Raw genomic sequence first — 25,438 nt, 5'->3', positions numbered from 1 at the left:
TCGAGACCAGATTTTCGCCCATATGAACAAATATTAATGAGCATTTAGCGTCACAGGGTGCCCCAGAGAGCATCACAATGTGCCCCAGAGAGCTACAACACCAAGAACAATCGCTTCTCGGCTTTTGGCAAGGTCAATGTGTAGTTTTTTTTAATAGATAAGGATTAAGGATAAGGAAGGGAAGTTTATTTAATTTCTATAATAATGAGTCAGATCACCAACGAGTGGAGCCTAGCCAGTAGTCGTTCATTTCGGGCATATTTGGAACTGTGCGGCGATAAAAACGACTGAACAATTTGCAACAGAACGTGACGACAGACAGTGTCCAGTGAAACATGCCCTTCGCGTATTCAGTGTGTCCTCCGTGTTACTACTGATAGCATGTAACTGTTCCCATTTGTAGTGGAATTTCAGAACATGAGGAGCCTATTTGCTATGTGTTGTATCAAAGCAGAACACATATTATGTTCCATAGGGCCTGCAGCGTAGTATAAGTCAACGAGTGATATATTTATAACGAGTTTCCAAAGTCACTGCTGTATGATCTTAATTTTTATTTCTTCCCATTCACTACAGACACAGCGGAATACGAATAATCAAAGAAACAACATGTAGAAAGAAAATAAAATACATACCATCTGCATATATGGGTCCAACAGCGGACAAAATTAACGCATTATTCAAACCTACAGCTATACAGCTAGCTTTCCGGGCGAATAACAACCTTAAAATACGGTCAGATAATACAGAACTACCAATCTGTGCTAGCCATGGTCTACACAAAATCAGCACATCTGTAATAGTTTCTACATAAGAAACTTTCTCACGGGGTTTAAAGAACACATTCGAAATAGTGATCACAACCAATCAAATTTTTTCTCCATCTGAAAGACCGTCAGCACTCGGTAGATACAATTGAAGACGCATTGCAGTACCTCATAAAATTTCTAAGGGCTCTACTATGAACATTCTCGAGGAATCTGAAATATACAGATGTTAAACATCAACACTATACCAAAGACCTTATTAAAATACTCTAAAAAGAAAACTGATATATCAAAGCACTGTGCACGGTCAAAGATGACGCACATCGATAAAGAAGCTTAAAATATTTGCTCATTCTTATACATACTCTGGACGCGTATGTCAGAGACTCAATACAGGATGTATGAGAATGTCATAATTTACAAAAAATTATGGAAAACGGAAGTTAACAAAAGCATAAACGTCAAACAAAAACGCCTACCAGATAACCAGCTATAAATTAATAGTAACTACTATCGCTGTAAACATAGGCTACTACTAACATACAGCAACAATAGATAAACGCGCAACCAAACAGTGTACACGCCATCTGTATAACAATGCTTATACTTTGTAAATACACACATCAAAAAAACTTTTTCATCACCCCGGTTCCCAGAAATCCTGAAGATAGACGTTGACTGTGAATATCGTATCACAGACACAGTCCCTTTGACCAAAGATGTAAACAACCATGCATGAGCAGCGCCTGTTAGACTGAGGGGGTCCGACAGCCGATCAGTTCCAGTCATTCCACGAGGAAAGAGGTACACGGCTCTTGTTGTCTGTAGTTCAACCATGCCAAAACGGTCAATATCGCTGTTCGATCACGACCGCATTCTTACTTTGTGCTAGGAAGGGCTCTCAAAAAGGGAAGTCTCGGAGTGAACAAAAGCGATGTTGTTCGGACATGGAGGAGATACGGAGAGACAGAAACTGTCGATGGCATGCCTCGCTTACGCCGCCCAAGGGCTACTACTGCAGTGGACGATCGCTACCTACGGATTATGGCACGGAGGAACACTGACAGCAACGCCACCATGTTGAATAATGCTTTTCGTGCAGCCACAGGACGTCGTGCTACGACTCAAACTGTGTGCAATAGGCTGCATGATACGCAACTTCACTCCAGACGTTCATGGCGAGGTCCATCTTTGCAACCACGACACCATGCAGGACGGTACAGATGGGGCCAACAACATGCCTAATGGACCGCTCAGGATTGGCATCACGTTCTCATCAACGATGAGTGCGCATATGCCTTCAACCAGATAATCGTCGGAGACGTGTTTGGAGACAACGCGGTCAAGCTGCACGCCTTAGACACACTGTCCAGTGAGTGCAGCAAGGTGAATGTTCCCTGACGTTTTGGGTTGGCATTATGTGGGGCCGACGTACGCCGCTGGTGGTCATGAAAGGCACCGTAACAGCTGTATGATGCGTGAATGCCATCCTCCTACCGATAGTGCAACCATATCGGCAGCATACTGGTAAGGCATTCATTCGTCTTCATGGACGACAATTCGCGCCCCCATCGTGCACATCTTGTGAATGATTTCCTTCAGGATAACAACATCGCTCGACTAGAGTGGCGAGCATGTTCTCCAGGCATGAACCCTATCGAACATACCTGGGATGGATTGAAAAGGGCTGTTTATGGACGACGTGACCCACCAATTACTCTGAGGGAACTACGCCGAAACGCCGTTGAGGAGTGGAACAAACTGGACCAACAGTGCCTTGATGTACTTGTGGATAGTATGCCACGACGAATGCAGGCATGCATCAATGCAAGAGGACCAGCTACTGGGCATTAGAGGTAGCGGTGTGTAAAGCAATGTAGACAACCACCTCTGAAGGTCTCGCTGTATGATGGTACAGCATGCAATGCGTGGTTTTCATTAGCAGTAAAAAGGGCGGAAATGATTTTTATGTTGATCTCAATTCCAATTTTCTGTACAGGTTCCAGAACTCTCGGAACCGAGGTGTTGCAAAACTTTTTTTGATGTGTATATACTACGTTGTAGGTGCAAAACTGTCAAGTAACTGTCATAGCAAAGTAATTACCACCATAATTCAGAACAGAAAATATATAAGAAAGTAGCAACCCGTGCTCAGTGCTCTAATATAACATAAACATGTATAACGAAAATAATGTCACCCACATAGTACCGCAAGTCACTCGATAATGGTAATTTAGCAGTTACAGATCTGTAGTAAATGGGAAGAAATAAAAATTAAGATCACACAGCAGTGACTCTGGAAACTCCTTATAAGAAGAACACAGATCCTTTAATTGTCCATCCACCCGGTGTCTTCTAAAGATGTCCTTGTCCCTGCACGCAAGTAGCACTCAGGCCGCGAAATCGTTATTCTTGATGTGAGGCTGTGAAATCTATAAGTGAGTTCGCTAAGGCTCACTACGCTACTAAAGAAATATCCAAAGTTAGCTCGAATGCGAATGTCTTTTTGTTTATTTATAACACTCGGAGCAGCTAAAGCCATAAACTGCTAACAAGATATTTTACAAATATACGCCTACAAAGTCATACGTAACAAATTTCATGTATGCAACAATTGTGATTCTAGCACATTAAAAACACTGTAATCCGTGCTCTCTGAGGCGCCTTGTCACGGTCCGCGCGGCTCCCCCCGTCGGAGGTTGGAGTCCTCCCTCGGGCATGGGTGTGTGTGTTGTCCTTAGCGTAAGTTAGTTTAAGCTAGGTTAAGTAGTGCGTAAGCTTAGGGACCGATGACCTACGCAGTTTGGTCCCACAAGATCTTACATTAAATTTACAGTTTTTCAAAAACATTTTAGAAATTAGTCACAGATCAGTTTACACATTATATCCTCCAGTCTACTCTGCATTGTCCGCAGAGTCGCTGCTTCTTAAGATCACTATAAAATGCGCGAAAATCAGATCTTAATCGTGCGGTCCCTAGACCGAACTGTACGTTATCGTTCCTCCTTCTCGAATGAACTAGTCTGTACCAACCTTTTAGCTCGGTGCGCTTTTTGGCGGAAGTCGATGACTCACAAAGTGTTTCGTCTACTTATCGTTATTCTAGTTCAAATGGTTCAAATGGCTCTGAGCACTATGGGACTTAACATTAGAGGTCATCAGTCCCCTATAACTTAGAACTACTTAAACCTAACTAACCTAAGGATATCACACACATCCTTGCCCGAGGCAGGATTCGAACCTGCGACCGTAGCGGTCGCGCGGTTCCAGACTGAAGCGCCTAGAACCGCTCGGCTACAACGGCCGGCTGTTATTCTAGTGTTACTAAAAGTTGTTATTAAAATGAATCCTGAAGTGCATAGATGGCAGATTCCTATTGAGAAGATAAATAGTACGGCTGTAAATCAGATCCGAGTCATATTTTTAAAAATTATTTCTAAACAAAAATTAGAGATTTGGCGTTCTTGCCCGAGTGTAGTGACTACATCTGTTGTTGCGGCAGCCACTCAGATTATCAGACAGCTAAACTGGCGCAGTTTTTCACGGAATCGTTACTCACTGTACAATCTGTTGTCTGCCCTTTTCTCCACTGTCACACATCAACTAATGCGGTCACAACTAAATTGTGAAGTGAAGCTTGGGTTTGAATATTACGGCTCCTAAAGCCATAAATGTTGTAACTGGAACACGAAAAGGGCCAAATACAAGGCCTTCTCCGGGCTAAACACTTAAACGTAACTTGTAAAGTATATACACAAAAAAATTTACAAAGTGCCATAATTTTTTCTATAACTTAACTGTCTAGATGGGAACTCTTCTTAGAATTATTACCGATTTCGGCTAGGTACAACCACATTGCATGCGCATTGCGTCACTAATATCATAAACATTGTATAAGACACAGGCCACCCTTTGAAAATCGAAGACAACCTCGAAATTTTACACAAAATAGGAAAAAGTAAAAGAATGGACATCGTGGAAGAAATGGAAATATTCACACATAACACAAAGCATGGAGATAACATTCTTAATGAAATAACCGTATTCAAAAACTCAAAATTCTTCAACAGTCTTAAGCCAGTTCTAATTCCATAGATTCAAGAAATGTCAATGTAAATAATTGACTAGAACCAAGAATATCGATACAGAACCACGATAATCGATACAGACACACATGCTACAGTCCACCATCTTGTGTTGTGTGTATAACATCGAATAAATTTGTGCTGTGGCAATCGGTGACAAAATATAATGTGCAATAGTGTAATGTCAATCAACAGCTCCACCATTACACCAGTGATGCAAGTGAAGCAGCAAGATGATGAAATTGTAAGTGATCAACTGTCATATAAAAGCCTTTCACTCTGTTTTCGTAACACATAACAGATGCAAATCTATCTGCATCCGATACAGGCTGTGATATACATAGTGAACTGCAAAGAAGAAAACCAGCAGAAGACGTCACTGATTTCGATTTCTACATATACACTGACCCCCTCCTTCCCCCCAAATGCCACACCAGCAGCTACAGTACAAAACAATGGACAAAGTGTTCTAGATTAATCTAGTTTAAGACTGTTTATTTTTAAGTAACATTTCTCTATGTATGTTTGTATGTATGTATAAACGCTTGAAGATGAACAGAACATGTTCGAAACGCGTTGCATTATGTTAGATTAGGCATAAAATAAAATAAAAAGTGACTGGTAGCAGAAACTTGAAATAAATAATTGTATAAGCCCCTTCAAGCTCTTAACAAGCCCTCAGTAATTAGGAACTAATTTGTTTTTATGAATGAGTGTCGTGGAAAATGCGCCTTTTGGTCTCGTCCCGTTGAGGCGGTACTCCCTGTAGTTCTTGCGAACTTGCTAATGAGTCTGAGTAAAGTTTAGGTCTCCTCATGGACTTCAGAGTTTCTGAGTGTGTAAATAGCGCCCACAGGAACCCTCTTCGGATCTGATATTGCTTCAAAGCAGTGTCGGTAGCCTACTCTCTTTCATGTCCCCCTACCTAATCTTCTAGCGTCTGCTCCTGTTTTGTTCCGCCCTCTCGTTAAGATTTTGCAGACACCAGATGTCTTTCATTTTTGTCTTTACTAAGAAAATTGAGCTCCGTATTACCCAGAAGTAACTTCTGTCCGCTACGTAACGTTAGGGACGGCGGATGGTCTTTCTAGGTGACAGGGCGAAGAAAATAGCGAGATAATTATTATCTACTGTATTTAATGAAGTGTTTCTGCGAAATAAGCGAATACTGAGATGCTTCTACACACCACAGTCGAAAATTGTTCGAACGATTATTTTTTGTATGATGCGGTGTGTCAATCGACGAAAACGTTTTCTGGGAAGTAGTTTCAAAATAAGCAATACATCGATGTTTAACAGTTTTTTTCGTCTAGGCAAGCTCTCTCCCCGTGCCTTATCATTATTTCCGTAGTAAGAAGACTAAGTACTTTCGAGCAGTGTTACTAGACTGTCTGGTTCAATTTAGAATGCAGACTAAATTCAGCGCTTGTTTGAAGCATGTGTGAAGTAATTTAAGTAGTATTCTTTTTAAAGCTCCAGCGGCGTAGTCTTGTAGCGTTATAGTTGTGTGACTGTAGATTTTCCCAGCGTAATGCATTCTGGTTCCTGATAGCGTGTGATAAGGTGTTAATGGGCATGAAGTTCTAAATTCCGATAGGAATGTGTATCACGAAAATAGCCTGAACGCTTGTGGTAAACGCGAGTTTATAGCCATAAAAGATATAATAATGTGAGTTTAGTATAGATTCAGAACGCAAAATAATTTGGGTCAAAATAAGTATTAAACGTAGATCAAACATGCTCATCGGATGCTTTTTATAGAATCCTTGCCTCAGGAGCAATTGGGGCGGAACATTTGAGGGGAAACTTGAGGAATATATGTCGTAAATTTCCCGGTCATGTTGTAGTTTTAGGTGAAACTTTCAACTTACCAGCTATAGACTGGGAGACTCAGTTGATCAGGGCGGGTATTAGGGACAAAGTTCTAAGCGACTTACTCGAAACTTACCTTGAGCAGTTAATCAGAGAACCTCCCTGTGAAGGTAACATCTTAGATCTGCTAGTGACAAACAGGCCCGAGCTTTTCGAGTCTGCAGCGTATAACGGAGAATCAGCGATCGTAAGGCTGTAAACTAGAGTACAAAGAAAAGTAGGAAAACATTTCTTTTTAGCAAGAACGACAAGAAACAGACTCCAGATTACGTGGCAGGTGAATATGAAAATTTAATCAACAGCGCTAACAATGTACAACATCAAGTGGATAAAGTTCAGAAGCATTGCACAATACGCTTTACACAGTTATGTGAAGAGCAAAGTTTTGAGGGATGGAAAAAACACGCTGTGGTTCGTAAACCGTTTTACAAAGCTGCTACGAAAAACAAGAGAGCTTCACTGCAAATTTAAACGTAGCCCATACCTCACAGACAAACAAAAGCCAAACGAAGCCAAAATTACCGTAGAGAGAGCTATCCGTGAAGCCTTCAATGAATTCGAAAGTAAACTTCTATCTACCCACTTGACAGAAAATCTTAAGAACCTTTGTGAGGATAATAGCAGTGGAACGGCGGATGACACAGAAAAGGTTGAAATCGTATGAAAGGGCAAACTCTTACTGCAGAACTGCTTCAAGGGGTGGAGGATCATGCATTTATATCAGAAAAGGAACACAGTTCAAATCAAGACATGACCTCAGTACAGCAAGTGAAGACAAACACTTCGAAATATCAGCTATTACATTAACAGGGCTTGATATCACAAAGAAAATTAATCATTTTATGTGTGTATACATCTCCCAGTGGTAGTGATGACATTTTTTTCAATAAATTAATAGAAGTTCTAGATAACGTGTGAAGTACAAAGGTCAACATAATTCTGTGTGGGGACATTAACATCAACACTAATATCAGTACCGAATCCAGCAGCACCCTCATAAATATCCTTCAAAGTTTTGGCATGTCCCTATTGGTCAATAGTGCAACAAGGGTTACTACAATGACTTCATCAGTAATTGACCCTGTGGCCACAAATATGGACAGGGAAAAATGTAATGTAGCTGTAAAAGATCTCGGACTATCAGACAATTTCTGTCAAATAACAACATTAAAATCAGGCATCGAATCATTCCTTAAACTACAAGCCTACAAACGAATCTATCAGAAATCAAAATAAAAGATTTTTCAAAGGAACTAGCAAAACAAAGCTAGGATGAAGTGTATAAGGAAACCAATGTGAATATGAAATTCCGTAAATTCTCCATTTTATTTAAACTGGACTTTGGAAAGGCATTTCCAAAAGTATGCACGTCTGTATCAACATCTCATAAAAACAGACGGATAACAGCAGGTATCAAGAAGTCCTCCCAAACACTTAAATTCCTCAGTTCCATGAAAAAGAGTAGCAATGATCCAGAATTCTTAAATTTCTATCAGAGATGCAAAAAGATCTATAGGAAGGTGCTGCCTGCTGCAAAAAAGTCATTCAATGAAAAAATAATATACAACGCAGACAATAAAATCAAAGCAGTTTTGGATGTTATAAAACAGGAAACGGGGTGAGGCAAAGAAACGCAGAATAACATACTACCAAGGGAGGTGGATAAGGTAATAAATGATACACATACTTAGCAAACTATGTAAATGAGCATTTTTTAAGTATTGCAGAGAAGTTACAACAAAAATTCCCCAAAACAAACAGAACACCTGTAAATAATGTTGCACTAAATACAATGATGGTACTTCCAACCACAGAGAATGAAGACAATAAAACTGTTCAAAAACTAAAAAATAAAATGTTTGTAGGCTTAGATGAAGTACCAATATGTGTACTGAAACAATGCATAGAAATTATACAAGGCCCCTTAACAAATATAATAAATAAATCATTCACATCAAGGACATTTCCAGAGCAGTTAAAACAGGCAAGAGTTGTACCTTTGCTAAAGTAAGGTAATGCGGAAGACATAGAAAATTACCCACCCATTTCCATGCTGTCACGATTCTCAAAAATAATAGAAGCGATTATGAGAGACAGATTAATGAATTACTTGAATAAATACAATCATTCAAGCAAATCACAGTTTGGTTTCCGAAGTGGCAAAAATACGAAGTCTGCCATAGTAGAATTCACAGAGGTTGTACTTGATGCTCTTGACAAATATGAGTGTGCTACAAGCAAATTTTGGGGTCTTTATAAGGCCTTTGATACAGCTGACCACAAGATTCTATTAAATAAATTAGAAGCATTAGGAATAAGAGGGGTAGCTAATGACTGGTTTCGATAGTACCTAGCAGATAGGGTACAAAAAGTAGAGATAATGCATACTTCAAATAGATCTAAATATTTAGTGAAACACTTACCGGAACCAAAATACATTAATATAGGGGTTCCGTAAGGTAGCATATTAGGACCAATACTATTCCTGATATACATCAATGACTTTCCTCAGTAGTGTTGCTCATGGTGAAAAAATTCCCTTCGCTGATGACAGCAATATTATAGTCACTGAGAAAACAAGAGAACTCCTTGCAGGAAAGCATATGAAGCTCTCAAGGAAGTTTACGATTGGTCAATAAGCAATAAAGTGACACTGAACATAAAGAAAATTAATGCCATGAATTTCAGTTTGAAGAGGGAAAATGACAATGTTAAATTAAATGTAGATGGCACCTCTATAGACTGTGTAACAAATGCAAAATTTGTAGGAATGAATATTGATTCTCAGTTGAAGTGGTGTGAGCACACGAAGGTACTTGCAAACAGAATGTCATCAACATGTTATGCCTGTAGAATCCTATCATCAGTGTGTAACATGCAGTGTCTTTTAGTTACGTACTATTCATATGTACACTCAATTCTTAGCTATGGCATTTTTTTGGGGAGAACAAATGTACAAAAATATGAACACAAGTTTCAAACTCCAGAAAAGAGCCATAAGAATCATAACCAAAAATGGTAGTTAAGCTCATTGTAAAGATCTGTTCAAAACACTGGGGATTTTAACTGTTCCGTGTGAATACATTTACCAGTCAATTGTACACATCAAAAATAACATTGGTAATTACTCCACAAACAGTTCTGTCCATGACCATGGAACAAAAGCTAGTCTCAACTTACATTTGCCAAGAAAAAATAAACATAAAATTCAAAACAGCACTTTCTACCAAGGAATAAAACTGTACAATAAATTACCAAAAGAGATAAAAGAAATTGCAAAAATACACTTATTTAAAAAGACAGGTAAAAAAGTACTTGTTATGCAATACATTTTATACAGCGAAGAATTACTCAAACAAAAAAGAGTAGGGATTTGGTAAAAAAATGTTATACAAATAAATAATAATAATAATGATTATAAAACACCCAACACTCCATATAATACGTTCACACTGTTTTTTCCTTCTTTTCTCCTTTTCTAGAAAAACTTACCCCCCAAGCTATGTATTGCTCAGTACTAACACCTTTTCCTCTTTTTGAGCTCAACATCTCACTCATTATAGAGGGATGCTGACTCAGTTTTTCAGAATAGCAAATGGGAAGTTGTGGTACAGAAAATGGCCCAGAGGTCACTAGTGTGTGTGTGTGTATGTGTGTGTGTGTATGAGAGAGAGAGAGAGAGAGAGAGAGTGTGTGTTTCTAGTGACTGAAGTTCAAAAATGGTTCAAATGGCTCTGAGCACTATGGGACTTAACATCTGAACTTAGAATAACTTAAACCTAACTAACCTAAGGACAGCACACACATCCATGCCCGAGGCAGGATTCGAACCTGCGACCGTCGCGGTAGCGCGGTTCCAGACTGTAGCGCCTAGAACCGCTCGGCCACAGTGGCAAGCCGGCAAATAAAAAGTGGTGGAAATAACATTGAAATAGAACTTCGCGTAAATCTTTTTAAAGTTTTTTAAGAGCCGGTATTCAGTGAGTAATATACGAATTAGGAATATTCTACAGTTGACTATATACCACTCCACCAAGGATACTCGCAAAAAACCTGGTTAACGACTAGTCTAACGAAGTTCAATAGAAAGTCAGTTTTCGCACACTCTGTCCACGAATAGAAGGGAAAGATCATTTAATTCGCCATAGAGGGATCCGTCTGCTAAGTTCTTGAGCGATACAGGAATTGTAGGTGATATAAATTTAACAGCACGGACAGGGCCGGAAACCACCCGTCGAGGTGCTTCCCGCGCATTCCGCAAGAGCGCAGCACTACCTGGCCCTATTCGGAGCGCCAGGGACGTAACGCGGAACTACGTCGCGTTGCTGCAAGACGAGGTGTCGCTACAGAAGCATACATTGTCGTAAAGTATTTTTTTTACCAAAATAGCAACTTTTATGAGACAAAATCAATGATACGCTCTTTTGCAGAACTGACGAGAAATTGCTGGATAAAAATATTTTGAATATGCGGATGTTTGTGATGTGGCCGTTTGAATGGCACGCCGCCCCGCATTTAACGCTATGGAGAGGGAAAAAATACCATAGATAAATTTTGAAAGAAATGATAGTGATTGTTATATTTTTTACAATATGCCATTCAAATGATTTTCGCTAGCATGAGAAGAGAGGCCTTTAGGAACCAAATAATCTTTGTCTGGGCATGTTTTTGTCGCATCAGAATTAACATAGTTCCTGCAAACTGTAATCTGTCAATTCGTTTGACGATATTTTATAAATTGTTTATTTGCTTGAACTTTTGTTTGCTGTTGATTTGTAGACAGCATTTCCGAAAAACTTACTCCTTATTTGTACTTTTCGTTGGAATAACACCCACACCGTATGTCTATATGAGATGTGTCATCTCAGTCTACTACTGCCACGCTTTGATATAACTGACTTAATAAACATACTACGAAGAAAATGGATCCAGAAACTAAACGTTTTATGTCTAGCACCGGGTTTCTGTCTTGAGTTCATGAACAGTCCATTCGGAGTACACTCACACTCACACTATTCACACTTAGCCATAGCTCTTTAAGATTCCTTTCAGGCGCCATAAATGAAAATAAACTGTATATATCAAGATCTACATCACATTCCGCAAGCCACCTGATTGTATGTCCCGAAAGGTACTTCTGGTACCACTAATTGATCTCCCCTACCCTGTGCCAACGGCGCGTGGAAAGAATGAATGTCGATAAGTCTCTGTATTCGCTCTAATTTCTCGAATTTTGTCGTCGTGGTCATTGCGCGAGATGTATGCCCAATTCTTACTCTAAATTTCAGTAGTAAACCCCTCTGTGATGCACGACGCCTCTCTTGTAACGTCTGTCAATCGGGTACTTCGTTGGATCTTCCCTATCTCTTCTATCAGTCCTACCTGGTGAGGATCCCATATTAATGAACAGTACACAAGAATCGGTCGAACGAGCGCCTTATAAGTCACTTCCTTCGTGGATGAATAACATTTCCGTAAGTCTCTCCCTATGAATGTCAGTCTGGCATCTGCTTTTCCTGCTATTTGTCTTATGTGGCCATTCACATCAGATCGCTCTGGATAGTTACTCTAGATATTTTACGGTAGATATTGTTTCCAGAAATTTGTCAACAATAATACAGTTGTACAATAGCGGATTTCTTTTCCGATGTATGCGCAACATGTTATGTTTATTTATGTTCAGCGTCAACCGCCGGGGCCTACACCATTCATCAGTCCTCTGCAGCTAATTCTGTAAATCAGTATTGCCTTCTGGCGTTGTTACTTTGTTGTAGACAACCGTATCACATGCGGACAGTCTTAAAGAGCGTCAGACGCTGTCTACTGGACCATTTATATACTTTGTAAACAGGAACGGTCCCATCACAATTCATTGAGTACTGCGGAAATTACCTTTACATCTGTCGATTTTGTTCGTGTTGAGTTCTGTCTGCAATGAAGCCTCAAATCTGGTCCGATACTCGATAAGCTCTTTTTTTCTCTTCACGGCAGTGCAGGACCATGTCAAATGCCTTCCTCAAGTCAAGGAACCCGGTATCACCTTAAGCACTCTACAGCTCTGTGGATCTCACGGAGGAACAGAGCGAGCTGAATTTCGCAAGATCTCTGTTTGCGGAAACCATGTTGATTTTTACTGACGTGATTTTCGTTCTCCAAAAACGTCATAATTCTTGAGCATAAAACATGTTCCATAAGTCTGTAACAGATTGACGTTAACGATATGGGTCTATAATTGTGTGCATCTCTCCTAAGGCCGATCTTGAAAACGGGAAGACCAGCGCTTTTCAAAAATGTTCAAATGTGTGTGAAATCTTATGGGACTTAACTACTACGGTCATCAGTCCCTAAGCTTAAACACTACTTAACCTAAATCATCCTCAGGACAAACACACACACACCCATGCCCGAGGGAGGACTCGAACCTCCGCCGGGACCAGCCGCACCATGCGCTTTTCTCTAGTCTCTTGCTGCTAGAGGAGCACCAAGTTATTTAGAATGATCTTTCTAGAATCTTACAGGTATGTCATCTGGTCTTGATACCTTTCCACTACAAGGCGATTGTAGTTGCTTTTCTATTTCACGATCGGTTATCTGAATATCTGACATTTAGACTTTCGTACCATGACTGAAAGGACGGTCTGTATTGCGATATTCAGCGGTGAAACAATTTCGGAATACCGAATTCAGTATTTCGGCCTTCTCTCTGTTACCTTTCGTTTCGGTGCCAGGATGGTCTCTGAATAAATGAATAGATGATTTCGAACCGCTTACTGAGTTTACATAAGGCCAAAATTGCTTGAGGTTTGTATTCAGATCGGTCGGCAAAATTTTACTCTCAAAGTCAGTGAATGCTTCCCTTATTTCTCCCCTTACGCTCATTTTCGCTTTGTTCAGCTTTTGTTTGTTAACTACATTTCGACTTCTCTTGAATCTGAGATGAAACTCTCTCTGTTTATGAAACAGTTTTCTATCACGGCTATTAAACCATGGTGGGTCTTTCCCATCCCGTAAGGCCTTGCTCCGCACATAAGTGACTAAGCATATTGAAGGGAGCACTTGTTCACTCCACGAAACGATCTCGCTGGTTCATTGCCTACGAACCTTTCCTACAACTCCCGAAAGCTCAGCCTACTCCATAGCTGACTCGATATTCCCGTGTCACCTGTGATCTTGGGTCATACGCAGATGAGTAAGGGTAATTTTCGACACGCCTTACCGGTATCAGTGTCTGTGTCGTTACTAGACGCCGAGTTAGGTGTTGTATGCTGTTCATTTAGTTAACGAGTGTCTTGTTCACCACGCCTCTTTTCTCCCTAGTACCTCCTCCTTTCCTCGCTCCTCTTCGGTCTCTCTGCTTTTATAATCTTAATGTTTACCTTGATATCAGTCCACCTATGATTTGCCAATTTGCCACCAGTTTCCTGTCGCTGAAGCTATCCTGCACTGTTCTATATAGATTCTTCGCATTATTTCAATTGTCTTTCAATCCACCCGCACTTCTTTTATCCAACTTTTGCGATTCACAACTTCTCGGTCAACATGATGTCGTCCAGCCTTCATTTCTCTTTCGACTCGTGACTGAAATTGCCTCTGCACTCTTGTACAACTCTTCTTTTGATTTATATATAGAAACCTGGTCTCATTTCTTCCTGCCCCAAATAAATCTCTAAATCTTTAGTTTCTCATCCTGCCACCGGTTACAGGTTTTTTCACCACGGCTTATAACTGTCGAAATACAGTGTTGTAATGTGGAATTCCTCAATAGATGCTATTGTCCATAGTTTGTCTTTGCAACAGATCGCTTTTTCTGTTGTACATGGGACCTATATACAGTCAACTGTAGTTCATCTACATCTACGTCTGCAACTACATGGATACTCTGCAAAGAACACTTTAGTGCCAGGCAGAGGCTACATTGAACCACTTTCACAAACAGACAAACGTAGAGTAGGCAGTCTCTTTAGTAGGTGTGTTCTATCTTCTAAGTTTTTCTACCAATAAAACCCAGCCTTTGGTTCGCCTTCCCTACAACTTTTCCCACATATTCTTTCCAATTTAAGTTGTTCATAACTCTAATTCCTAGTTCTCTTTTCTGTTCTCCCCTAAATACTGGAAACTGTATACACTATCCATCATTAATCGTTCAACTTCCCGTCGGACTCGTGTACACGGAGCGAGATTTCATTGCAATTTCAGAAATATTTTTCAGCGCTATTTTTTCACGTTCTTCATTCCCTTGTAGCGAAACCACATTGTTGGGAAAGGGTAGGCGATCTATTGAGGAGTGTGCTTTATTTGCTATCCATTTTTTACATTTACGCTAGTGTGTTTCCCGTAACACAGATTACAAAGAAAGTAAACAATAGATGCACTCATGTTGTCAGCGACTGGTATCTAACACTTTCGTACAGACTAGTTTTATTGTGACTCTTCACACTGCATGCTTTTAAGGAAATGAAGAACTGCTTTGCCAATATGTCCATCAGTCCACTAATGGCACTTATCTTCAAATGTTGATAAATACAAGCCGATGACCATGAAAAATGTAACTGCATCAGATTAAAGAATTCTTGACACACTTCTAGAATATGATACGTCATTTAAATACCTAGATGTTTTACTGTGGAGTTATATATAACAGAGCTAAGATTTGAAATCAGTGTTTGTAAAAGTGCAATGCATTTTTTGTAAATTTGTTAGGGAAACAAAACGTTAGTGTTACATACTCTGTAGTATTGCTCCAGTGTATAATGTCACTCGTGAGGCCGTACATATAAATTATATCTGTCTACACGCTAAATGAAAAGCCTGTCAGAGTTAAACAGAACATTTACGAGACTACTACCACTACTATTTCTACTACTACTGCTACAAATCTGAAACCTTCAAGACCGACTAACTTTAAATGTTTCACAACTGTCAAATATAAATATGTTTATGGGCGATACAATGCGTGCATTGTCAGATAGTACTACTAATGTCACTCTTACAAAATGAATGTTATTAATTTCACTTGTAGGATTTTACCACAAAATGCGATGAACCTAAGCGTTAATTACTCACTTTTTAATTCCACATGGAAATAGATATGCCATCGACTGTATTTATTTCAAGTAGTAAATAGTACAACAAACAATCGCAAATAATATTTATAGCAAATCCACGTTTTGGTCTCTGTGTGGCCATCTTCAGTGTAGTAAATGTAAATTAAAACGTTAGAAATACTTATATGTACAAACAGTCCCAACTGAACTATTCATTGCAAGGGCTGTTCAGTAGAAAAGACGTGTTTCAGAGTAGCGAAGATGAGCAAGTGCTCACAGCTCTTACGGCATGCACTTTAGAACTCATATCCACAGGACATTTTTCTCGTTTTGTTTCATACTAGCACCTCTCACAATATGGAAAGCAAAGAGCTTGCAATAGAAGACATTTGTTTCACAGTATCGAAGATGGAGAAGTGCTCATAGCTCTTAAGGTATGCATTTTAGAGCCAGTGTTTGCTGAACCTTTTTGCTTCGAATGATCATTCCTGTTACATCACTGGTCCTATGGGCCAACAGCATTGAATCATTAATGCAGATTTTGCCCTATGGGATATGGCTTTTGAATCACCCTGTATGTGCGCGTCACATTCCCAGGACTCTCTCAGTCAGTCGTAGTCGGGCATTCATCTTCTCTGCAACTGACTCTACGTACTCGTTCCCTTTCCTCCGTTTCGCATCCTGATTTAGGTTTTCCCTGATTTCCCTAAATCGCTTCAAGCAAATGCCGGGATGGTTTCTTTGAAAGGGCACTTCCGACTTCCTTCCCCATCCTTCCGTAATCCGATGGGACCAATGACCTCGCTGTTTGGTCCCCTCTCCCGACTCAATCAACCAACCTGCCATTTTGCATACATGTTAAATCGACGTGAGCGAGGTAAGCAGGAACTCGAACCATTAAGGAATGTTAGTTACATGCTTCATGGATAATTTGAACTATTCTTTTATCGAAATTACTTGAAAAGAGTCAGTTTACTAGATACGTACACACTGTTAGCATTTATTCATTTTACAGGTTAGCAGTTCTTAAATATAAATTCGTGACGGAATGGAATGGCTTCCCCATAAGAAATGATTTTAGGTTAGATTTAAAACTTTCTGTGTATGAGTGACCCCAGAAAATTATTTATGGGACTTTATTGAGTGAAAACATGCAGAATATGTAGGAAGGCTGATTCGTAATATGCTTCTTCCAGTCCAAGTCTTAATCAGTATGCAAACCCAAAAATTTGGAGCATTCTACCAAATTTACTGACCCCTGTTCATGTGCTACATCAACTATTGGTATGACTAATTGTCGAACATAATTTAATATAGTGTGTTTTCTCAAAATTGAGAGACAGTCCATTTGCAGGGAATCAGTTAATAATTATTTGAAAAACATCATTAACAACACTTTATCCATTTTATTGGCTGTTGAAGTCCGTTGCTGTGGATTATATTGTTTTAATAAATACAGCAACCAGCCACTTCGTTATGTATTTTTATTTAAGCTAATACGTTTCGGGCTTTCACCCATCTTCAGTGAGCGTAGTACATATTTGCGTCTTCAGTCAGTACATAGTTATACAACATGGACAACAAACTGGACGCTACAGTTCCACTGTGCAGAATAACAATATTGTTTAGCTACTATATTTGTCGAGTCGTATATTTACGATGTATTGTTATTTAGGTGTACTTACTTTCTACTCTGTTTGTCGTTGTTCCGATCCTCGCTCTTGTGGATGTGGCACAAACACTTTTTTACTCCTATTTTGCACAAAAACAGCCCAGTATTCGCCATATTGCCGGCTGGCATCTTTGTTTACATCAAAAGATACATCCGTGATCAAAGATTACTACTTGTTAGGAAAATGTAATTTTTGACCATAAATGTGCAAATAAGCAAAGATGTTAGTCGGCAACATGGCGCATAATGGTCTGTTTTGGTACAAAAGAGAAATAAAGTAAGTGTTTGTGCCACATCCATAAGGGCGAGAGTCGGAATAACAACAAGCAGAGTAGAGAGTAAATACACCTAAAAAGAAATACATAGTAAGGCAGTTTGGAAGAACCGTTATGAGAGGATTTCAGGACCTCACTGCGACCGACATATATCGAACATGTGCAACATTGTATTGCTACGCAATCCATTTGCGCCAGCACACTGAGTAGATGTATGAACGTTTTCTAATTAAATCTTGGGAGACGGTAGGTGGATTAATGTTTATTGACATAACGAACGCGCGACTTTATTTTTAATGAACATTAATCCACCTACCTTCTACCACGATTCAATTAAGAAATATTCATACACTTACTCAGTGTGCTCGTGCGGACTGATTGCTTAGCAACACAGAGCTGCACGCATTCGATATATATTACTAATAGTGAGTCTCGCGAAGTGTAGTAGCTAAACAAAACTGCTATTTTGCAGACGACAGCTGCACCGTCCAGTTTGCTGCCAATCTTGTACCTCCGTGCTGCCTGAAGACTCAAATAGGTATTATCCTAATTGAAGATGGGTGAAAGCCCGAAACGCGCGTTGTTGTTGTTGTCTTCAGTCCTGAGACTGGTTTGATGCAGCTCTCCATGCTACTCTATCCTGTGCAAGCTTCTTCATCTCCCAGTACCTACTGCAACTTACATCCTTCTGAATCTGCTTAGTGTATTCATCTCTTGGTCTCCATCTACGATTTTTACCCTCCACGCTGCCCTCCAATGCTAAATTTGTGATCCCTTGATGCCTCAAAACATGTCCTACCAACCGATCCCTTCTTCTAGTCAAGTTGTGCCACAAACTTCTCTTCTCCCCAATCCTACTCAATACCTCCTCATTAGTTACGTGATCTACCCACCTTATCTTCAGCATTCTTCTGTAGCACCATATTTCGAAAGCTTCTATTCTCTTCTTGTCCAAACTAGTTATCGTCCATGTTTCACTTCCATACATGGCTACACTCCATACAAATACTTTCAGAAACGACTTCCTTACACTTAAATCTATACTCGATGTTAACAAATTTCTCTTCTTCAGAAACGATTTCCTTGCCATTGCCAGTCTACATTTTATATCCTCTCTACTTCGACCATCATCAGTTATTTTACTCCCTAAATAGCAAAACTCCTTCACTTCTTTAAGTGTCTTATTTCCTAATCTAATTCCCTCAGCATCACCCGATTTAATTTGACTACATTCCATTATCCTCGTTTTGCTTTTGTTGATGTTCATCTTATATCCTCCTTTCAAGACACTGTCCATTCCGTTCAACTGCTCTTCCAAGTCCTTTGCTGTCTCTGACAGAATTACAATGTCATCGGCGAACCTCAAAGTTTTTGCTTCTTTAACGCGTTAGCTTCAATAAAATTACATAATAAAGTGGCTGGTTGTTCTATTTATTCTAGCAATAACATTCTTAACAGTATCTTCTGTTGCTCTCTCTCTAATGGGATTTATTATAACACTAGTGTCGTCTGCAAAAAGTACGAGGGTGAGTCAAATGAAAACCTTAAATATTTTCTTAAATATTATTTACTGTGCAGAAGTGGTACAAAGCTGTATCACTTTTCAACGTAATCTCCCCCACACTCAAGGCAAGTCCTCCAGCACTTACAAAGTACATAAATTCCTTTAGAAAAAAATTCTTTTGGTAGTCCGCGCAACCACTCATGCACCGCGTCGCGTACCTCTTCATCAAAACGGAACTTCTTTCCTCCCATTGCGTCTCTGAGTGGTCCAAACATGGAAATCACTTGGGGAAAGGTCTGGTGAGTGTGATGGATGAGGAAGACACTCAAAATGCAGTTCTGTGATTGTTGCAACCGTTGTACGGGCAGTGTGGGGCCTTGCATTGTCATATTGCAAAAGGACACCTGCTGACAGCAATCCATGTCACTCCTTGCATTGTCATATTGCAAAAGGACACCTGCTGACAGCAATCCATGTCACTTTCATTTGAGTGCAGGCCGCAGATGATTTCTTAGATCTGTGTATGATTCACTGGTGACAGTGGTCCCTCTAGGCATGTAATGCTCCAAAATGACGCCTTTTTCGTCACAAAAGAAAGTCAGCATAACCTTCCCTGCTGATGGTTCTTAGAAACTTCTTTGGTTTTGCTGATGAGGAATGGCGCCATTCCTTGCTCGCTCTCTTCGTATCCGGTTGGTGGAAGTGAACCCAGGTTTCGTCCCCAGTAACTATTCTTGCAAGAAAGCCATCACCTTCTCATTCAAAGCGCCGAAGATGTTCTTCACAAACATCAACACGTCGTTCTCTCATTTCAGGAGTCAGCTGCCGTGGCACCCACCTTGCAGACACTTTGTGAAACTGGAGCACATCATGCACAATGTGGTGTGCTGACCCATGACTAATCTGTAAACTTGCTGCAGTGTCACTCGGCGGTTTTCCTTCAGTATGGCTTCAACAGCTGCAATGTTCTGTGGAGTCACAACTCGTTGTGCCTGGCCTGGACGAGGTGCATCTTCCACTGAAGTCACACCATTTGCGAACTTCCTACTCCATTCGTAGACTTGCTGCTGTGACAAACATGCATCATCTTACTGAACCTTCGTTCGTCGACGAATTTCAATAGGTTTCACACCTTCACTACGCAAAAACCGAATAACAGAACGCTGTTCTGCCCTGGTACAAGTCGCAAGTGGGGCGGCGATATTTATACTGATACTGCGACGGTATGCGTGCATCTGCACCATGTTGCCACCTACAGGCCATTCTGCACGCTGTTTGTAGCACGCTTACCAACTTACAGGATAACGGCGCAAAATTTCGATTTGTTATTTCAAATTTAAGGTTTTCATTTGACTCACCCTCGTATCATTTCTACTTGTTGAATGTTAAGTGTGATACAAGGAATAGGACTGCCTTTACGATTTCTCTGCACTCACTAAAATGTTCTATATTTCCAGCATTGTTTGGGTTATTCAGCACAACTTTTTGCGCTCTGTTTGTTAAGCATGATTCAAACCAGTTGCGCGTAAATGTTTGAGTATGCGTCGGCGCTGACTTACGTGTGCCCTGTCGTGTACGTGCAGCCGAAAACGCGCGTGGCGGGCCAGCTGAGCGTGTCCTCGCTGCGCTTCTCGTCGCTGCCGCCTGACTCGGCGCTGCAGCGCGCCGCCCGCCGCCTGCCGCCGCGCACCGTGCCGGGGGCGTGCGCTGCCGAGAGGCACCGCGAGGTGCGACGCCGCCGCAACGACGACAACTTCTCCGACGACTCGCTCGAGTCGGAGCCCGTAGGGCCGCCGGCCAGGGAGAGCGATCGCGCCGACGGGGCGGCCGCGGGGCTGCCGCCGCCCCCGCCGCCCACGTCGCCGGCGCCTCCCCCGGCGCCCTCCCCCAGTCCCAGCCCCGGCGCCTCCCGCCGGCCGCAGCGGCCGCCAGTCGCCTGGGAGGTAGCGCTGCACGACCAGCCCGGCAGCACGAGGGTCGTCGGCCGACGGCGCCGCCGCTCTGCCGATCACATTGGTCAGTTCTAAAACTACCGTAGGTTACCGTAGTCTATCAAAATGAGCGTAGACTACGGCAGTTCCTTAGCAGTATTGGTTAGCTAAGTCCGTAACCGCATTACCAGAACGTTAGGTATGTTGCATACCTGTCAGGCGGTACCTCAAATCGACGGCTCTGTTTGCGTAGGCGATCCGTGTGTTACTACGTAGAGGCCCCTAGAAACTGGAAACGGTGAACCGTCTATAAACTGAGTGAGGATATATAAAGGGCTGCATAACCTATTGAACACTTACGTTCTACATAGTTATCCTCTTGCGTATTACTTAAAAATAAACAGTGTTTACAGAAAAGTTGAAATTGTCAATTTTTATTTCAGTTTTTTTTAAAATTGTTGAACTGTAACATGAAACTGAGGGACATAGTATCAAAAATTAAAAAAAAATACAGATGTATCATATATCGCTAGAAAACTGCATTTCCTCAAGAAAAAGGTAAAATAAAAAAAATAAAAAATAAAACACAGAATGTCATCAGGTTTATGTAAAACATGTTCCTTTTATTCACTAACAGCTTTCGCACTTATCAAGAGGAAACTCGTTGCCTAGATCATGATGAAGAGCGTTCTATTGAATACAAAATAATAACACATTTCTGCATGTAAAGTGTACTTGCAACAAAAGTAATTGCTTTGGTTGCATAAAAGAGCATAAGTTACACAGTCAACTAGTTTTTTACTACTAATAAAATGCAATTTATATTTTGCAAGGATGGAAAATACGCAATGGATTAACACTGAACGGTGTATGGTTTTAATTACGTGCATAACAAACAAACTAAGTAAGAGATGTCATCGTCTCTCAGTTTCTCTCTCAGACATTCGCTTATGTTTCTTTCTCTACCAATGCCATTGAGACTACCAGTAATCTTACCATTTACTAAGTCGTATATGTACAGTACGAAAACTACTCAACTGTAGTTTTGGTAGAACGCAACTTTAGTGAATGTCGACTCTACCATCCCCAATCTCTCTCTCTCTCTCTCGCTCTCTCTCGCTCTCTCTCTCTCTCTCTCTCTCTCTCTCTCTCTATTCCTCCTGCTGGTCTCGAGCCTTGTTTATTGTTGCTGCAAATTCAGATTCTGTCATAGCATTCAAATCGTAAGTCTGTAAGCTATACATAGAACTTTTCTGTTTGAAATAACAATATATGCATACAAATATTTATTATCGTACGAAAATTTGAAGTAAATCGCTCAAGAACATTTCGAGATTTTTGGTAATGTTATTTCCCCTTTATTTATTTATACACTATGTATATTAAAAAATTGATATATAAGGCACGTGGATATTCGAATGCAACATTGTGTCAAAATTTGAAAGCAATTGCTGAAGAACTTTCGTAGATTTAAGATTTTGAATTAATGAAAGTATAAATTTTTATTTACTTAGGTGTAAATCTTCGTTTGTTCAACATCGTAAATTTCCGAAAGTTCTTGACCGTTCCCTTTGAAATTTTTCATTGGAATACACGCGTGCCTTTATATTATATGGCACATAAATATCTGTGTTACATGTATTATACAGGGTGTTTCAAAAATGACCGGTATATTTGAAACGGCAATAAAAACTAAACGAGCAGCGATAGAAATACACCGTTTGTTGCAATATTCTTGGGACAACAGTACATTTTCAGGCAGACAAACTTTCGAAATTACAGTAGTTACAATTTTCAACAACAGATGGCGCTGCGGTTTGGGAAACTCTATAGTACGATATTTTCCACATATCCACCACCCGTAGCAATAATATGGCGTAGTCTCTGAATGAAATTACCCGAAACCTTTGACAACGTGTCTGGCGGAATGGCTTCACATGCAGATGAGATGTACTGCTTCAGCTGTTCAATTGTTTCTGGATTCTGGCGGTACACCTGGTCTTTCAAGTGTCCCCACAGAAAGAAATCACAGGGGTTCATGTCTGGCGAATAGGGAGGCCAATCCACGCCGCCTCCTGTATGTTTCGGATAGCCCAAAGCACTCACACGATCATCGAAATATTCATTCAGGAAATTAAAGACGTCGGCCGTGCGATGTGGCCGGGCACCATCTTGCATAAACCACGAGGTGTTCGCAGTGTCGTCTAAGGCAGTTTGTACCGCCACAAATTCACGAAGAATGTCCAGATAGCGTGATGCAGTAATCGTTTTGGATCTGAAAAATGGGCCAATGATTCCTTTGGAAGACATGGCGGCCCAGACCAGTACTTTTTGAGGATGCAGGGACGATGGGACTGCAACATGGGGCTTTTCGGTTCCCCATATGCGCCAGTTCTGTTTATTGACGAAGCCGTCCAGGTAAAAATAAGCTTCGTCAGCAAACCAAATGCTGCCCACATGCATATCGCCGTCATCAATCCTGTGCACTATATCGTTAGCGAATGTCTCTCGTGCAGCAATGGTAGCGGCGGTGAGGGGTTGTCGCGTTTGAATTTTGTATGGATAGAGGTGTAAACTCTGGCGCATGAGACGATACGTGCACGTTGGCGTCATTTGGACCGCAGCTGCAACACGGCGAACAGAAACCCGAGGCCGCTGTTGGATCACCTGCTGCACTAGCTGCGCATTGCCCTCTGTGGTTGCTGTACGCGGTCGCCCTACCTTTCCAGCACGTTCATCCGTCACGTTCCCAGTCCGTTGAAATTTTTCAAACAGATCCTTTATTGTATCGCTTTTCGGTCCTTTAGTTACATTAAACCTCCGTTGAAAACTTCGTCTTGTTGCAACAACACTGTGTTCTAGGCGGTGGAATTCCAACACCAGAAAAATCCTCTGTTCTAAGGAATAAACCATGTTGTCTACAGCACACTTGCACGTTGTGAACAGCACTCGCTTACAGCAGAAAGACGACGTACAGAATGGCGCACCCGCAGACTGCGTTGTCTTCTATATCTTTCACATCACTTGCAGCGCCATCTGTCGTTGAAAATTGTAACTACTGTAATTTCGAAAGTTTGTCTGCCTGAAAATGTACTGTTGTCCCAAGCATATTGCAACAAACGGTGTATTTCTATCGCTGCTCGTTTAGTTTTTATTGCCGTTTCAAATATACCGGTCATTTTTGAAACACCCTGTATACCTACTTATACTATATACCCCTGCAGCAGCTACATAAAACACGCGTGTATTCGAATGCAACGTAGTGTCAATCTTTGAAAGGAATCGATGAAGAACTTTCGGAGATTACGATTTTGTACAAATGATAATTTTTAGTATTATTGATGTAGCTTATTGTTCTGTTATGTGCAATTGCTGTGTTGTGCAATCTCTTCGTATTGAACGATAATCGTTGTGCATTGCCCAGCGTACTATAACCCCGAGTATGTGGTTGGCTCGCAGCTAGTCAGACTAACAGCGGCTTTCTTTGTTCCGCTCGCGTAGCGTCCGGACAGCGCGGTCGCGGCCGTGTGGTGGTGGAGCGGCGCGCCGCCAGCACCGAGGACGACTCGGCGTCGGCGTCCGCGTCGGCGACGCCGTCGAGCGACGGCGGCACGCCCGAGTGGCCGCGGGCGCGCGCGCTGCCGGCGCACGGCACGTACGTCATCCGCAAGGGGCGGCGGCGAGAGGCGCTGCCGCTGCAGCTGCAGCTGCCGCAGGTGCCGCCGCCGCCCGCGCTCGCCTCCGCCTCCTCCGCCGCCGGCGACAGCGAGTCCTCGCCGCCCAGCGGGGAGCTCAAGCGCTGCAGCTCCACCTTCGACAACATACGCTCCCTGCTCAACGAGGGCCGCCTCGAGGGGTCAGTACCGCGCACACATTTGTCCGAGATTGTAGTGCATGTGTTGTTCTGAATAACATGCAGGCATGTCCAAAGGAACAGGTGCTACGGCGAATACAGCCCGTATGAGATACGTGAATTGTACTCGCATTTGCGAATATTTACAACGATCAGCTGTAGAATGGAATGACGACAATGAAAATTTGTGTCAGATTGCGACTCGAACCCGTAATTCCCGCTTATAGTAAGCAGTCGCCTACAGTTAGGCTATCCAACTACTAATAAAATTATAAACAGCCGACCAGTTGCAATGGATAAAAAAATTTTTTACCTAGGTTTCGACAAATATAAATTTGTCTTCTTCAGGAGGTAACCTAAGGGCAATGAACATCATAGCTTACATTAGTTTTTTTTCCTTTATTGTATTTCGATTCCCCCCGAAGGGGGCGGGCT

At 41.3% G+C, this 25,438-nt stretch overlaps 1 protein-coding gene across 1 annotated transcript in view; it reads left to right on the top strand.

Annotated features, from left to right (window-relative positions):
* Positions 1-25,438, top strand: part of LOC126456318 (uncharacterized) — a 1,428,646-nt gene that overhangs the window by 832,554 nt on the left and 570,654 nt on the right. Inside the window, exons 9-10 of the mRNA XM_050092069.1 lie at positions 20,893-21,003; positions 24,663-25,006. Coding sequence (XP_049948026.1) covers positions 20,893-21,003; positions 24,663-25,006 — 455 coding nt within the window. The remainder of the gene's footprint in view (positions 1-20,892; positions 21,004-24,662; positions 25,007-25,438) is intronic.

The sequence above is a fragment of the Schistocerca serialis genome, chromosome 2, assembly GCF_023864345.2.
Source record: "Schistocerca serialis cubense isolate TAMUIC-IGC-003099 chromosome 2, iqSchSeri2.2, whole genome shotgun sequence".
Lineage (NCBI taxonomy): Eukaryota > Metazoa > Arthropoda > Insecta > Orthoptera > Acrididae > Schistocerca > Schistocerca serialis.
The sequence above is the reverse complement of the archived record's forward strand: the minus strand, read 5'-3'. Positions and strand labels throughout refer to the sequence as shown.